Genomic DNA, 15161 nt, shown 5'->3' on the forward strand with positions numbered 1-15161 from the left:
CCTGGTTAAATAAAGATAATAATAATAATAATAATATATCTGGTAGCAAAATATCTCCCATACCAAGCTGAAAAAGAATCACGTAAAAATGTGCACTGCAGGCAAGTGTGAGCAGATCACACTCGGCTGGATGTAGATGAGAGCCTATGATCTATGACCTGGCTTTAAATACCCTCAAAACACACTGAACTCTACTTTGCACAAAATACACTCAGGCTTTGCAGTACTTGGGGCACTGTTCATTTTTTTCAAATTAACAACATTTTGTTCTGATGGATTTTCGTAGCCCTAATATCATTAAGCACTTAACGACACAGTACAGTACGAACAGGATTTAAGGGGTATTAAGGGGGATATTTAACAGTTTGTACCCATCACATGTGTCTGCAGAGGAAAACGTTAGACTGAGAATATGGCGTACATTAACTTCATCAACAAAATACTCAAAAACAAAAAAGCAACATTTTATTAAAGGCTGTTGTCAAGTTCTGACGTTTAGCTGAAATTATAATTAATCTATAATTTGTTAAATTGACATAAATACTCCACCAGGCTTTAGAGTATAAAAGACCACGTGTGGTTCCTGAATTATTTTTGTGGATCCCCTTCCCTCCACCCCTGCATATATTCCGCACACTGAACTTAACAAAGATTTTCTGATAGTTTCCGACCATCATGATTAGACATGAATGCATCACAAGACGTGTACTCTTTTCTAGCATCATCTGCACTTCCTGCTTACGTCCAAGCGCACAACGTCGGAAAGAAAACAAGATGCGGTAGTTGAACTTCACTGAAGAGTTGTGACCAATGACAGCTTTATTAACGTGTCACTAAATGCAATTTCTGTGGAGCCAAGGCGTGTGGCAGTAATAGAAACTGAAACATGCAGTTCTCTCCCACCAACGGAGATTTCACGTTCGTGTCTTCGACCGAGGCTGAAGGTAGGCTATCGCTAGCAGAGCTACGCAGCTAGCAGGCCTGAAAAGAGCTAGCCTCGTACCTGCTCACGTCGTTTATTTTTTTGTCTCGAGTTAGATTAGATACCCAGGCGTAGATCCATCCACACTAAGAAATAGCACTTTGCTGTGGGCTGACTCTGCATTTCTGAGTAATTGGTACACAGTATTTCACAGGTAGACAGTCTGTCATTTAGCTTTGCTAAATAACTTCAGCACTGATACGTGGCTGGTGGAGAACGTAGCTGCCGAGTACCAAGTTTACTGGCTAAACCAGAAATTAAATGTTACTACTTAAACTGTGATGGAGTAAGTGACTGAGTCTCTCCTGGGTGAGGGTCTGGTTGCTGCTGTTATGATGCGGAGGGTTTTGTTTCCACGTCAAGGGAAAAGTCACTGCTTGTCAATACAGGCTTGCTGTAAGTGGTCACTTTTATCTGGGATGAAACATTTCACTCTCATCCAAATTCATCCGTCCACAGTGGTTACTGTGAATGGGTCACATGTTATGGCTTTCATAGTCACTATATGTCATCCGGGTTGAACACACATACGTGATTTTCGATCAGTGATTTAGGCCGCAATACCTTTTTGGATAAAAAGTAACGCAGTACGTTACTTTATTACTCAAAGGAGAAAATAATGTTATTTTATGTAACTCTATAAAATGGGTGGAGCACATTGTCTCATAATTGCCGTTGAACAATATAAACCTGAGGCTACAGTATTTAGGTATGAACACAAAGCTGAAAACGGCAAACCAAAATGAAAACCAGTACAAAGACGCTTCAAAGCCCCACAGTGATTCTGCTGTACAGAAACGTTACAGAAGGTAACAATGGAGGCTGTTTGTTGCCTGTTGAAGTTCAGGGTCTGGCTGCTTGGGGTCAGAGTTCACTCAGGTTCTTGACTTAGAGTTAGCTTGCTGTCTGATTAGCATAAAGCAGCTGTTTCTGTCCTGGATGCATCTTCCATTTTACCATCACGCTCTCACCCTTTTGTGCAATAAAAGTAAAATAAAAGTCCATATCCATGCTGTACACTGTGCTGGTATTTTCCTCCTCTGACATGCAAATTCCAATCAAGTAAGCAAGATCAATAGATAAACAGACTAACATTTCCAAGGAACTGAACTCCTGGGAACCGGTTCTCGATTCCTAGTCCCATCCCCTGTGTGTGTAACTGCACTGATTGGACAGGGGCTTGTTAACCATGCCAGGCGAGTGCGCTGGAATATCTTCCTTATAAAAAAAGAAAAAGAAAAAAGATTTAACCTTTGCCTGCATCGGTCTCACTCTTTATGTTTAGAGTGGCGCTGCCACTAATGTTTACTTTGACATCCTAATTTTAATTGGGACGATTATTGGTCAGCTTGGTAAGGCTGCATTGAGAGTGAGAACTGGTTATAGTGGACTTAAAGCTGTTTTGTCATACATCTTGCGGTGTGTATTTCTGGATTCATGCCAGTCTAAAAGCACACATTACACGATGTAAACAAATATGTCATCCTCAGAACTCAGCGGCACCATCAGCACTCCAGATGTTAAACTGAATATAGGCAGTGACAGTGGGAAGGACCCGTATGCCACCACCTTCCTGAGACAACGAGGCTACGGCTGGCTGCTGGAGGTGGAGGAAGAGGACAATGAAGAGAGCAAACCTCTTCTGTAAGTGCATGGTGGTTTTATTTTGCAGGAACAGCCATAGTGCTTTAAGTGTGTTGTATTATGACTCACATCAACTTGGCTAATCTTTACAATAAACTTATATAGTGGGTTATCTTTCCCCCCAAAAAAATGTCATCCAAGTCTGCACTGTGTAGACTTCTTTTAGATAACTGGGAGTACTTGTAGTGAAATGTTTCTGCTTTTTTATAATTGTACTGAGATGTTGAAACTGTAGGATTACTTACGGGGAACTTATTCTCTACCCGAACCCAGAGCAGTGTGACAGAGATGTTCCTGCTCTATGGAATAACACAGACATCAGAGTACACAATACAAGCATGCACTATTGGAACAAGATGTATATCAGAGGAATAAAACAATAGATCCCCTTTAAGGTGAAGGGCTGGACAGTTGTATTGTTCCACTGCTTCTGAACAGTTCAGTTCACCTTGTGCTGCTTGCTCAAAACACATGCACATCTGTAGATCCTGTTTTTGTGATCTTCACCATTGAAACTGACTGGGTTAGACTTGACTTTAACACCAGTGATGATCATGTCATCTTGTTGTGCTTCTTTTTGAACAGGGAGGAGCTGGACATTGATATAAAGGACATCTATTACAAGATTCGATGTGTGCTGATGCCAATGCCATCACTGGGTTACAACCGGCAGGTGGTTCGAGACAACCCAGACTTCTGGGGCCCTCTGGCTGTGGTGCTGCTCTTCTCCATGATCTCCATCTATGGACAGTTCAGGGTGAGGAGGACACAAGAAACACAGCTGTGTCGCTTCATTCAAACATGTTCAAACTACAGCAAGACCATCATCATCTGTCCTGCCTGGATGGCATTTGAAACCAATGTTTGTGGGTTAAACAGGAGTTGAAGTAGTGCTCATTATGTTACTGCTTTTCTTTCATGTAGCTTCATACTGAATCCAGAAAAGAACTAAAGCCCAAAATAGCATTGGCCGTATCAAACAGCTCCAGTGCACTGGGCTGCACAGCACTTTGAGATCTGTGTGGATTGGCTGTGGGTTCCAGTCTCTGCTGGAGCCAGTAGCCTCCAGTAACTCAAAACCTTTACTTGTAATTAGGGCTCGGCGATATGGCCCAAAATCCACATTGCTGTAACGATATATATCACAACATATTCTTTTCTTCTGTATATATGTCTGAACTGAACAGTATAGAATGCCATTTAAGCATATTTATTGTGCAAAACTTTTTTTTTAAATGTTTAAATTGCAAAACTTTTCAAATAACTTTTAAGATCTTTTTCCAAATACCAATACACAAAATTCTATGTTGTTTAAAATAAAGTGGAAAATGTGCCTTTGGAACAGGCTTGGAAAAGATCGGTCTGCTGGTGTTAGAGCCACTTGACTGACTGGTGTTTGTGGAGGGCACAGTTTTTGGCTTTCCTTTTAAACCTTTGGTATGCAGACTTGGTATTCCATCTCTTTGCTATCAATGTCCCCGGCATAATTTGCTATTTTTCTGCTCAACATCTGACCGCTTAAACCCAAACCAGGTCCAAATGCGTTGCACCGGTCTTCTTTATGAGCACCGGTCGACCGTGGTTCAGGGGGTTGGGAAGCTCATCTTGTAACCGGAAGGTTGCCGGTTCGATCCCCAGCTCTGTCTGTCTTGGTCATTGTGTCCTTGGGCAAGACACTTTACCCTACTGGTGATGGCCAGAGGGGCTGCCCCAGGGCAGCTGTAGCTACAACTGTGGTTTGCCTCCACCAGTGTGTGAATGTGACAGTGAATGAATAGTGGAATTGTAAAGCGCTATATAAATGCAGTCCCCACGTGTAAGCTCCATGCTTGCAGCCACTGCAATGCTTTCAATCAAAACAGGTGCAGCTTGATGACATCATCAACATGCGGTAGAGCTGTATAGTCAAAATCTCTGCCGTTGGCCAAATTCATATCGTTTCTACCATATAACGTTTCTACCGCCCAGACTTGTAATAGCTAGGATTACTTCCTGAACAACAAAAGTAGCTCCAGTCCTATGGTGAGCAGTGGAAGCAGTGAGTCTGTGAAAATGAAGACGGATTGCACAGGTCTGCAAAAAATATTTATATATTTTTTCAGCTGCGTGGGATATTTTAGGTAAATTTGATGTTTGTAGGGTGCTGAATCCAAACATGATCTCCCTCCATCATGAACAGTTTTTTTGCAAAACACAAAGAATTTACATTAAGGTCGTGTCCAAATTCATGGGCTGATCCTCCTGAGGCCGCATTTGTAGACCGATTACGTCACAGCGACGCGCCGAAGGCTGTCCAAATGTGTAGACTCCTCCAAATGCAGCCGACAAATGCGTCCTCCTTTTCACCGCATTTGAAGGATGGGACGGGTGTGTCCTTCGTGGCCCACCATATCCCAGAATTCATAGCGTGGCCCAGCCAAACTCCAGTTTTCAGCAATGGCGGCCGCTACTAAGTTTTATTATTCTTTCTGGGTCACAAAATAAACTTTTAACATATTGTCAGGCGAGAAAGTAGCTGTGTAAACATCAAATATCTGCTCGGTTTATCAAGATATCGCATATTTGCAAAAGTGCTTCGATGTTTTCGGAGGCGTCTGCTACCCACCAGCTCGATAGCTAGCCGGGAGCTCGAGGGTAACTGATGCAGCCGAGAACGGCACAGATCACCGCGGATTTTGCTACTCAGGTTAAACGTGATATATAATTCACTTAGACAACCTAAAAATGTTATTGTTGGGCTTTTTTCAGTGTTTTATTTGTTCGTGAGTCAGTCAGTTTGGCTGAGATTAAAATTATTAGATTAGATTAGATAAAATAAAACTTTATTAATACCTCGGGTGGGTTCCTCCTTGGTTTTCACACAGCTGACTAAACATCAAACAGAAAACTGATTAAACAGAAGTGTGAGATAGTCGAGAGTTTATGCCAGTGTCCTGTTATATTTTAGATAGCACGGAGCAGACGGCGAGTTTATTAAACTCCACAGAGACAGCGGTGACGCTAATCTGAAGGTGAGACCGTCCCATTTCTCGGCCGTTTACTTCCGGCCTACCCGACTCCTGAGGACCCGGCCCACGTAGACTGCGAAGGCCGGGTCCTCAGGAGGATGCAGCCCATGAATTTGGACACGTCTTAAAAAAGCACAACAGCGATGAAACAAGTCAATATTTTGTTACAATTAACTATGCATCATTTTTCTTATGATTGAACGAAGAAACAAAAAACGATTCGTTCATGATAGATGTAACACTACACGTTTACTCTTGTCTGTGAAAGCTTCTCTTTGATGCTCCCAACACGCTTCCCTTTCCTCCCATTTTCTGTTTGTATTTCTCTGGAGTCTCGCTCTTAGAAATATTACATTAATGTAAGAAATCATTATGGGATATGGTTTTTAACTCAGATTTCAGTTTAAAAATTCTACGCTGAGTTAAACTAAAAACATGAGTTTTGCAAGAAAACGCGACGAGAAGGAATTTTAAAAATATTTTTCCCGGTTTCAGCGAGTACAAATCTATAAGAAACACTCGTATGCAGTTTTTTGGTTGCAGACCTGTGTTACGTTTCATTGTTGAGGGAATTTCCCCAGTGGAAGAGGACTGTGATGATCGGCTGCTTTGTTTCTCTGTTTGCTGAATTCGGTTAGGCCTATTACCTGGTTTTGTTTGGTAAGGTGAAATATGTCAGGTACACACCAACTCAGGTTCATTGTTTGTACCTCTTTCCACCAGCAGAGTACAGAGTTGCTTGAGTGAGAGAAGATCTTGTAACTTAGTGCAGTTGATTTATTTTATTACAAAGATAAAAGTTTGCATTGAGGATGAGTTGATTTTAGTTTGTATATGCTGTTGGTTATAGTTCTTATTTAGTCCCATCTGGCTTCTTGACAGATATCTGATGAAAAACACGGCATTTTGTTTGTGCCAAGTGACATTTGGAAACGACAGATTGAAAATGTGTCCAGTGGAAACTTGAGTACATTGTGCTAATTAATCGGATTAAATACAACCTTTCCTTTGAACCAACCACGTCCTTTTGTGTAGACCAACAAATGCAGCTTCACTAGACAGTACTTTGCATCCTCTACATTATATGCATCTGCGTCAGACATATGTATAATGTACTAGCTGGATACTCTTTTATACTCACTGTGGCATAATTCAGTGTCAACACCAACCTGTTCTTTGCATTCACAGGTTGTGTCTTGGATCATCACCATCTGGATATTTGGATCACTAACCATCTTCCTGCTGGCTCGCGTTCTTGGTGGGGAGGTAAATCCAGCTGACACCTGCAGCACTTGAAGTTAACTCTAACTTGTACATACAGAGGATAAGAAATGCTTTTGTTCTCCTGAGCAGGTTTCATACGGTCAGGTCCTTGGAGTGATTGGGTATTCCCTTCTTCCTCTCATCGTCATAGCCCCTCTGCTCTTAGTGATTGGAGGCTTCGAGGTGGTTTCTACACTAGTCAAAGTGAGTCACTTTAATAAACAAGTGTCTTATGTTTTCATGTTGTTACAACCTGCCTCATAGGCTACAGCAAAATGAAAGATGTAAATAAAGAACATGATTATGACAGCAAATCGGTAGTGCTATGCATGTATGGGTATTTTGTAAAGATTGTAGGAAGCAGAGACGGCTCAAACACGTGCTGAGCTGGTCTAGTCTAGTAAGCTGGTGTTCAGATCATTGTAGAGAGTAAGTGAGAGGGCCCGCTCCGAAACGGAGGCTGGACGGCTGTAGTCAAAGGCTACATCTACACTGATAAATTCGAAAACACTCTGCGTCCACACTATCATTTTCAGTCGTTTCCGAGAGTTCGTCCACACTGAAAACACTTACCTTCCTGTAGTGCGCATGCGTGAAACATAGGGCAATTCGACCTGCGTCATTTCCTTCTGCCATTCCTTCTGAGGAAAAGCACCGAGTTGTTCAAATAGACAATGAGGTGGAGTTGTTGCTGCGAGTAACACGAGTACAAAGTTGCTCTGAGGAAACATTGCGTCTTCTGGAGCATGTACAAACTGATATTAGAATCAGAATTAATCTTCAATAGGGCTGCTGTGTAATGCCGTCCGCCATCTTAGTTGAATTGGTCACATGACTGCATCACATGACTAAAATGCGTTAGTTTTCGAGAGCCTCCGATTGAGCTTTGGAGAGCGTTTTCCCTGACCAACAACGCCGTCTCAGTGTGGACGAAACAGTCCAAAAACATGTTGGTGTGAACATGGAGACAGAGCTTCATAAACGTGACAGACACTGATGCGCCTATGACAGTTTCCTCATTTCTCCTCACGAGAAGCAGATAGAAATGTATGAATAAAAAAAATAGAGAGCCTTGTTATTTCTGATGGTTTGAGTCCTCCATAGTCCCTGGTTCCAAATTCACTCCTTTACTCTAAAGGAAAATATCCGCTGCTTGGTTCATGCAGTATGCAAGCAAAGTCAGGGACACAAACTGGGTCAATTCTATCATGTCAGAGCAGGATGGCATTATTAGAGCATTGCTGTAATTGTGCACTCCAGCCAGTATGTTCTTGACAAGCTTGTCTTTTAATGAGTCTTAACCCACAGCATGATAGAAAATTGTTAATAATTTTAGCTTTTAGATAAGCAATGAAGTTCTTTCACCCTGTGGCTGTTTGCTCTTAATGTTGAATGAATGTCTTCTCATCTTTCAGCTTTTTGGAGTTTTCTGGGCTGCATACAGTGCTGCTTCACTGCTTGTCGGAGATGAATTTAAAACAAAGAAGCCCCTTCTCATATATCCCATTTTCCTACTGTACATCTACTTCCTGTCACTATATACTGGAGTGTGATTGGATGACCTGGAGCTGTGGACCTTTTCATGGACAGTTACCCTGGAGCATGGGTGGGGGGGAAAAAACAAAAAACCTACAAAACCAGGATTTTTTTAAAACTCTGTTATTCTAGATGTTGGGGAAGTTGGGAATATATACTAATGTATATAGTTTTTCCCTTGTGTCTTTGGTCAATAAAGTGCGTATGCTTTTGCTGCTTAAACTTTGGTATGCAGACTTATCAATCACCAGTGCAATACAGATTCCAGAGCCCTGCGTAAACCTGTAGTTCTTGAGTCTAGAAATAAGTCCAGGCCTGGATATTAATGTCATATTTTTAAAAAGCTTAATCACACTGAGGAATATGGTGCCAAATATTTATGTATGTTTGTGCTGATCCTTATTGTTGTGCACTGTAGCTTTCTACCAGAAATGTTCATTTATGCTTTTCCCTTTTTACAGACATGTTAATTTATAGATTTCAGCAGTGGAAGCAGGTGGAATGGGTCAATCAGAAGGATATAAACCATTGTCTACTAAATGTGGTGCCTTGTTCTCTAAACCCTGAGTCTTTTTTTATACAGGACTATACTTGTTTGATCAATAATACAGTAAATTTGTAGAGTAATTTGTCTCTAAACCATCTGGTGTCTCATGACTCATCACTGCTTTACAGTAAACCCAACTTTGTCACACTTAACAGTCCTGTAATCTATACTGCAGCACTAGATTTGCCTACAAATTTTACAATCATTTGCAAATGTAGGGTCAAACACACTAAGACAGTATTCTTATTCAGTGCTACTGTACTTACAATTGGGTTTCTAATGTTTGTAGAAAAGAAGAAAAAATGAGAAAGCCAAGAGTAACAATTATGTTGCATCCCCATGAAGGTCTAAGTGGTGAGGAGACTAACATAAAACTGGAAAAAGGAATATAAGGAGGCTGTTGAGGTCAGTTTTTAAAAAGGTTTATTGCCAACATGTTATCAGAAGGAAGCATAGTTCATGGAGAGCCAAGGCCAACGCAAGAAAACAGCTCTAACTCACCCTAACTATAACCAGGCTTAACTAGGCCAGTGCTGGTTTACAAATGACGTACCGTAAGTTTGGCAAATTTAAGTGGCAGAAACAACTGTAAATATGTGCTTATATGACTGGCTGGCAGCCAGATAATGACTGTATTGTATTGGTTTGGGACATGACATTAGAAGAATGCTGAGGCTCATCATCAGTAGGTTACCAAAGAACTGAGGAATTAATCTCTCTTGGTGGCCCACTACGTAGCTCTTCAAATTACAAATGTCAAGGTGGTACTAGAGTAGCATTCAGGTAATTATAACTCTTAATATTCTTTAAAATGTAAGTGCAGCAGTTTAGGGTCATTAAGGATTGAGATAGAAATGTACTAAAAATGGTAAATGGCCTGTATTTGTATTTTGTATAGCGCTTTACTACAACCAGTCATCCACCCATTCACACACTAATGTACTTCTTTCCAATTGATGTAATGCCAAATCACAAAAATATTTTCCTCAAAGGGCTTTATATTGTAAGGTCAAGACCCTAAAATAATATTATTGGCGACAATGGGAAGGAAAAACTCCCTTTTAACAGGAAGAAACCTCCAGCAGAACCAGGCTCAGGGAGGGGCGGGGCCATCTGCTGTGATTGGTTGGGGTGAGGGAAGGGAGACAGGACAAAGACATGGTGTGGAAGAGAGACAGAGGTTAATAACTAATGATTACATTCAGAGTGGTGTATAAACACATAGTGAGAGAAAAATAATACTTCTTACCTAAGAAGTAACTAAGGGAGGATTTATGGTCACCTGATCCTGCTCTAACTTCATCTGGTTCCACAGACATGAGATGAAGTTCAGTCTCCTCTGACAATACACCCTGTACCCACTGCTCCACACCTTTATTATCAACAGTATCGAACGCTGCACTGAGGTCTAGCAGGACAAGCACAGAGATGAGTCCACTGTCAGAGGCCATAAGAAGATCATTTGTAACCTTCACTAAAGCTGTTTCTGTGCTGTGATGAGCTCTGAAACCTGACTGAAACTCTTCAAATAAGCCTCTGCAGATGATCTGTTAGCTGTTTGACAACTACTCTTTCAAGGATGTTTGATATAAAGGAAGGTTGGAGATTGGCCTATAATTAGCTAAGACTGCTGGGTCTAGAGATGCTTTTTGAGTAAAGGTTTAACTACAGCCAGCTTGAAGGCCTGTGGTACATAGCCGATTATTAGAGATAGGTTGATCATATTTAAGATCGAAGCATTAATTAATGGCAGGACTTCTTTGAGCAGTTTTGTAGGAATGGGGTCTAAAAGACACGTTGATGGTTTGGAGGAAGTAATTATTGAAGTTAACTCAGAAAGATCAATTGGAGAAAAAGAGTCTAACTTAACATCAATGGTACTAAGAGTAGCTGTAGATAATATTACATCTGTGGGATGATTACTGGTCATTTTTTCTCTAATGATTAAAATTTTATTAGTGAAGAAGTTCATGAAGTCATTACTAGTTAATGTTAAAGGGATTGTTGGCTCAACAGAGCTCTGACTGTTTGTCAGCCTGGCTACAGTGCTGAAGAGAAACCTGGGGTTGTTCTTATTGTCTTCAATCAGTGATGAATAGTAAGATGTTCTGGCTTTGCGGAGGGCTTTCTTATAAAGCAGCAAACTATTTCTCCAGGCTAAATGATGATCCTCTAAATTTGTGACACGCCATTTCCTCTCCAGATTACGAGTCATCTGCTTTAGGCTACGTGTTTGAGAATTATACCACGGAGTCAGGTACTTCTGATTAGAGACCTTAGTTTTCACAGGAGCTACAGTATCCAGAGTCGTACGTAGTGAGGAGGTGAAATTATTAACAAGATAATCGACCTCTGTTGGAGCAGCGTTCAGATAGCTGCTCTGCTCTATGTTGGTACAGGGCATTGAAGATGATAACAGTGGGTGGATTATATTCTTAAACTTAGTTACAGCGCTTTCAGAAAGACATCTACTGTGATAAAGTCTACTCTCCACCGCTGTGTAATCAATTATTGTAAATGTAAATGTTATCAGGAAATGATCAGACAGGAGAGGGTTTTCAGGAAACACTGTTAAATGTTCAGTTTCTATGCCATATGTTAAAACAAGATCTAGAGTGTGATTAAAGTGGTGGGTGGGTTCTTTTACATTTTGACAGAAACCAATTGAGTCTAATAACAGATTAAATGCCATGTTGAGGCTGTCATTTTTAGCATCTACATGGATGTTAAAATCACCCACAATAATTATTTTATCTGAGCTCAGAACTAAATTAGATATAAAGTCTGAGAAATCAGACAGAAACTCTGTGTAAGGCCCAGGTGGACGATAGATGATAACAAGTAAAGACTGGTTTCTGAGTTTCACAGCTGGGGTGGACGAGGCTAAGCATCAGGCTTTCAAATGAATTAAAAGTCTGTCTGGGTCTTTGGTTGATTAATGTTCGTGTGTAATTTACGCTGAGTAGACTAACCACGTTATTAAATTAATGCATGTAAGGTGAACTAGCAAACACCATCATAGCTACATGCGGCTGTCTTCTTGTATGATGGCAGATACTCCCTTCGCCCTGGCCAAAAAATGACCAAAGAAAAAGTGGAAAACAGTTAAACATGAGAGGTTTTTGGACAAAGTTTGTGTTTTTTCCATTGTTTAAGCACTGCTTCCAGCCAAGAGTGATGCCATAAATCCCCTATAGCTGCAGAAAAGGCTAACATTGTTATCTTTTTACAAAAAACAGCTGAACATGAGAGGTTTTTGGACAAAGTTTGTGTTCTCCATCCTTTAATCACCGGTTCGAGCACCGTTTAAGCACCGGCACCGTTTCAAAAGCACCGGTTTGGCACCGGTATCAGATAACACTTAAACGATACCCATCCCTAGTCAGGACAAAAGTGTGTGTGTGTTACTGCCAACAGTCATAGTTGGTTTCTCTTCTGCACAGAACACTAAATGGCTAAGGTACTACTGAAGTTTCTATCTGTTCCTCCTGGAGGCTAATAAGGAAACCTGGTTCTGGCCTGGAGGTAATGAGTGTACAGGCAGATTTCTTTTCTGATGTATTAATCACATATTTTAACCATATCACTTTAGTAATAGTAGTATCAGAAGACGTTAAACAGATAGTGAGACTCCAGGCTGTCTCCTGGCTGCATACTAATCCCATGTTTGCCTACTGGTGGTGGTCAGAGGGCCCGGTGGCGCCAGTGTCCGGCAGCCTCACCTCTGTCAGTGCAGCTGTGGCTACAATGTAGCCATCACCAGTGTGTGAATGTGTGTGTGAATGGGTGAATGTAGTGTAAAGTGCTTTGGGGTCCTTACAAAAAAAACAGCTAGACACACCTCCCATGAAGATCACAATAGTGACTGTCAGTGGTCTTTGAGATTCATCGTCACAGCTCCACAGATTCTTTAGAAATCTGTCTTCCTTCACATTAACTTCAGGTCTTTGGAAAGGCATCGATCCTCCTCACAGAGAGCAGCAATCAGAAGTGAGCTGGCTTCACTTCCTTTTCGTCGCACTGTGTCGATCACGTCTCGTGCTTTATCTGCTCTGCTCTGCTGTGATCTGACTGATTCCATCTCCTGATCGTTGATAACACGCTGCTGCAGGAGTTTATCCAGAAGTTTGTTTAAAACAGATTCAGACACTCTTTCAATAAACCGTGAGCGAATTGTGAACAGTCTCTCATCCACCGGGACTCCGGCCTCTGCGGGGACATCCCTCATTAAGGTTTCTGTTCTTGGTGCTGAAGGAAAAAGACAGATAAAAGTAATTTAACTACACTCTGAACTGCAGATGAAAAGAGACTTAAGTATGATTTCAGTTAACTTTTATAAAATAACCTAGTAGCAGAAGTTTGCACGGTAATTTCTGCTCTGGCATTTGGCAGGAACCTTACCTGGCAGGTAAAGAGATGATTTCCAGGTTTCTGTCCCCTCTTGGTCTTTGACTGTCAGAGTCAAAATCTCTGGACTGGTACTCAGGAAAACTTGAAATGTTGGATGGTAATTTGGGCCAAACTTTAAGCGAAATTGTGTTTGCTAAAAACAACAGAAAGATGCCATTTTCATGACGAGTGAGTTATCCAGGACTTTAATTTAAGCAGCATTTAGTTTGACTCACCTCCGGCTGTATCCTGCTCTCAGGTTCACAGTGGATACTGTACCTTTGACCTAAGCTGAAAAGACAGTCAGCAGGGGTCTCAATGTATTCAGCACCATGTCCTTGTTGGGCAGCCACCTTCAGAGACAGGACAGTTTATTATGCTGGTAATGTTAATAAGTCTATTCACCTGTAGAGCTCATTTAAACGCATCAGGTGTAGAACATCATGTGTGAGTATGAATCAAAGAAAAACAATAATTCTTGAGATAAAACAACTTTGCACAGAGAAGGAAAGCTCTGGGACTTTATTTTTATCAGTAAAGTGTCAGATCTGACATTATGGTTCACAAACATCAAATGTTCACAGCTCAGGGTCATTACTGGGAGTGAATAATGAAGAGTAGTGATTGGTCAGCAGATCTGACAAGTCTGAAGGTGAATGTGATTACATAAAAGTTAACTGGAGTCTGATCCTGTGTTTCAGGTAATCAGGGAGGAATGACCAGTAAACCTGTACATAATTTTAGTTAAACATCAGAAATGCTGAGAAATCATTTGGATTCTGAGAGGACCATAGAGTGATGATGTTGAAACTGTTTACCTCTGGCAAAGGGATATTTTCCTGCAGCAGAAACATGTTGATTCTTCGAGATCCTGTCTCCAGAGGTCGGAAGAACAGCAGAACTTGACCATTTATGGCTTCTGCCATGTTCAGGAACCGCTTGAAGACATCCCAGATGAGGCCAAAGGCAGAGAGGTGAGGGACTTTCACAACCACATGGGTGGCAGTGATCTCCAGCGGCTCCAAGATGCTCATCCCATCATCAGAGATGTGGGAAACAGACAGCAGGCCATCAACATGCAGTGCTGTGAAAGCAAAGAGCTTTTAATTCTGAGAGTTCAGATTTACTTCTCACCATACCTGAGAATTACATCTCCTCCAAACTACAGGTTCACTTCCATCCTTTCTTGTTATAAATAAACTGCATTATGGTTATTTGTATAATGCAGAACAGTTCATCTTAGTATAATATTTACAGGCCAATTGCACTTGCCAGTATTTTACCTAAGGTGTTAGAAAGAATCTTGTTTGATAGAGTTAGTGTGTTCATCTCTTCTCTGGATGATCAGTTTGGCTTCAAACCAAAGCACGGCACTGACATGTGCATATATGCACTCAAGGAAATAGTCAGTTTGTACAGGGCTAAAAATTCATCTCTCCTCATGTGTTTCATTGATGCCTCTCAGGCTTTTGATCGAGTGAACCACAGAAAACTTTTTGATAAACTGAAGACACGGGGAGTTCCTCAGTACATCGTGAGGATTCTCTCTTACTGGTACGCTCATCAGAACATGCAGGTTAAATGGGGAAGCAGTATTTCTGCCCCCTTTGGTGTCAGCAATGGTGTCAGACAGGGTGGGATTTTGTCTCCAATTTTATTTAATTTGTATGTTGATGATTTGTCCATACAGCTGAGAGCCTGTAACACTGGGTGTATATTAGGTAAAACACTGATAAATCATCTCATGTATGCAGATGACCTGGTTGTTTTTAGTCCAAGCAGTGCTGGGTTA

The 15161-nt window shown here is 41.2% G+C and overlaps 2 protein-coding genes across 2 annotated transcripts in view; one reads left to right on the forward strand and one right to left on the reverse strand.

Annotated features, from left to right (window-relative positions):
- The first annotated feature begins 689 nt into the window (after positions 1 to 689).
- On the forward strand, positions 690 to 9075 carry yipf4 (Yip1 domain family, member 4). The gene is made up of 6 exons (XM_004573812.5): positions 690 to 944; positions 2473 to 2626; positions 3212 to 3383; positions 6823 to 6900; positions 6988 to 7101; positions 8313 to 9075. The coding sequence occupies exons 1-6, from the start codon at positions 887 to 889 to the stop codon at positions 8448 to 8450; spliced, it is 714 nt and encodes a 237-aa protein (XP_004573869.1). The 5' UTR covers positions 690 to 886; the 3' UTR covers positions 8451 to 9075.
- A 1031-nt stretch (positions 9076 to 10106) lies between these two features.
- Positions 10107 to 15161, reverse strand: part of LOC143421852 (NACHT, LRR and PYD domains-containing protein 12-like) — a 46909-nt gene continuing 41854 nt past the window's right edge. Inside the window, exons 12-15 of the mRNA XM_076891967.1 lie at positions 14188 to 14453; positions 13606 to 13722; positions 13382 to 13523; positions 10107 to 13228 (exon numbers count right to left, since the gene is read on the reverse strand). Of these exons, the coding sequence (XP_076748082.1) occupies positions 12909 to 13228; positions 13382 to 13523; positions 13606 to 13722; positions 14188 to 14453 (845 nt within the window). The 3' untranslated portion in view covers positions 10107 to 12908. The remainder of the gene's footprint in view (positions 13229 to 13381; positions 13524 to 13605; positions 13723 to 14187; positions 14454 to 15161) is intronic.

The sequence above is a fragment of the Maylandia zebra genome, linkage group LG13, assembly GCF_041146795.1.
Source record: "Maylandia zebra isolate NMK-2024a linkage group LG13, Mzebra_GT3a, whole genome shotgun sequence".
Taxonomy (NCBI): domain Eukaryota; kingdom Metazoa; phylum Chordata; class Actinopteri; order Cichliformes; family Cichlidae; genus Maylandia; species Maylandia zebra.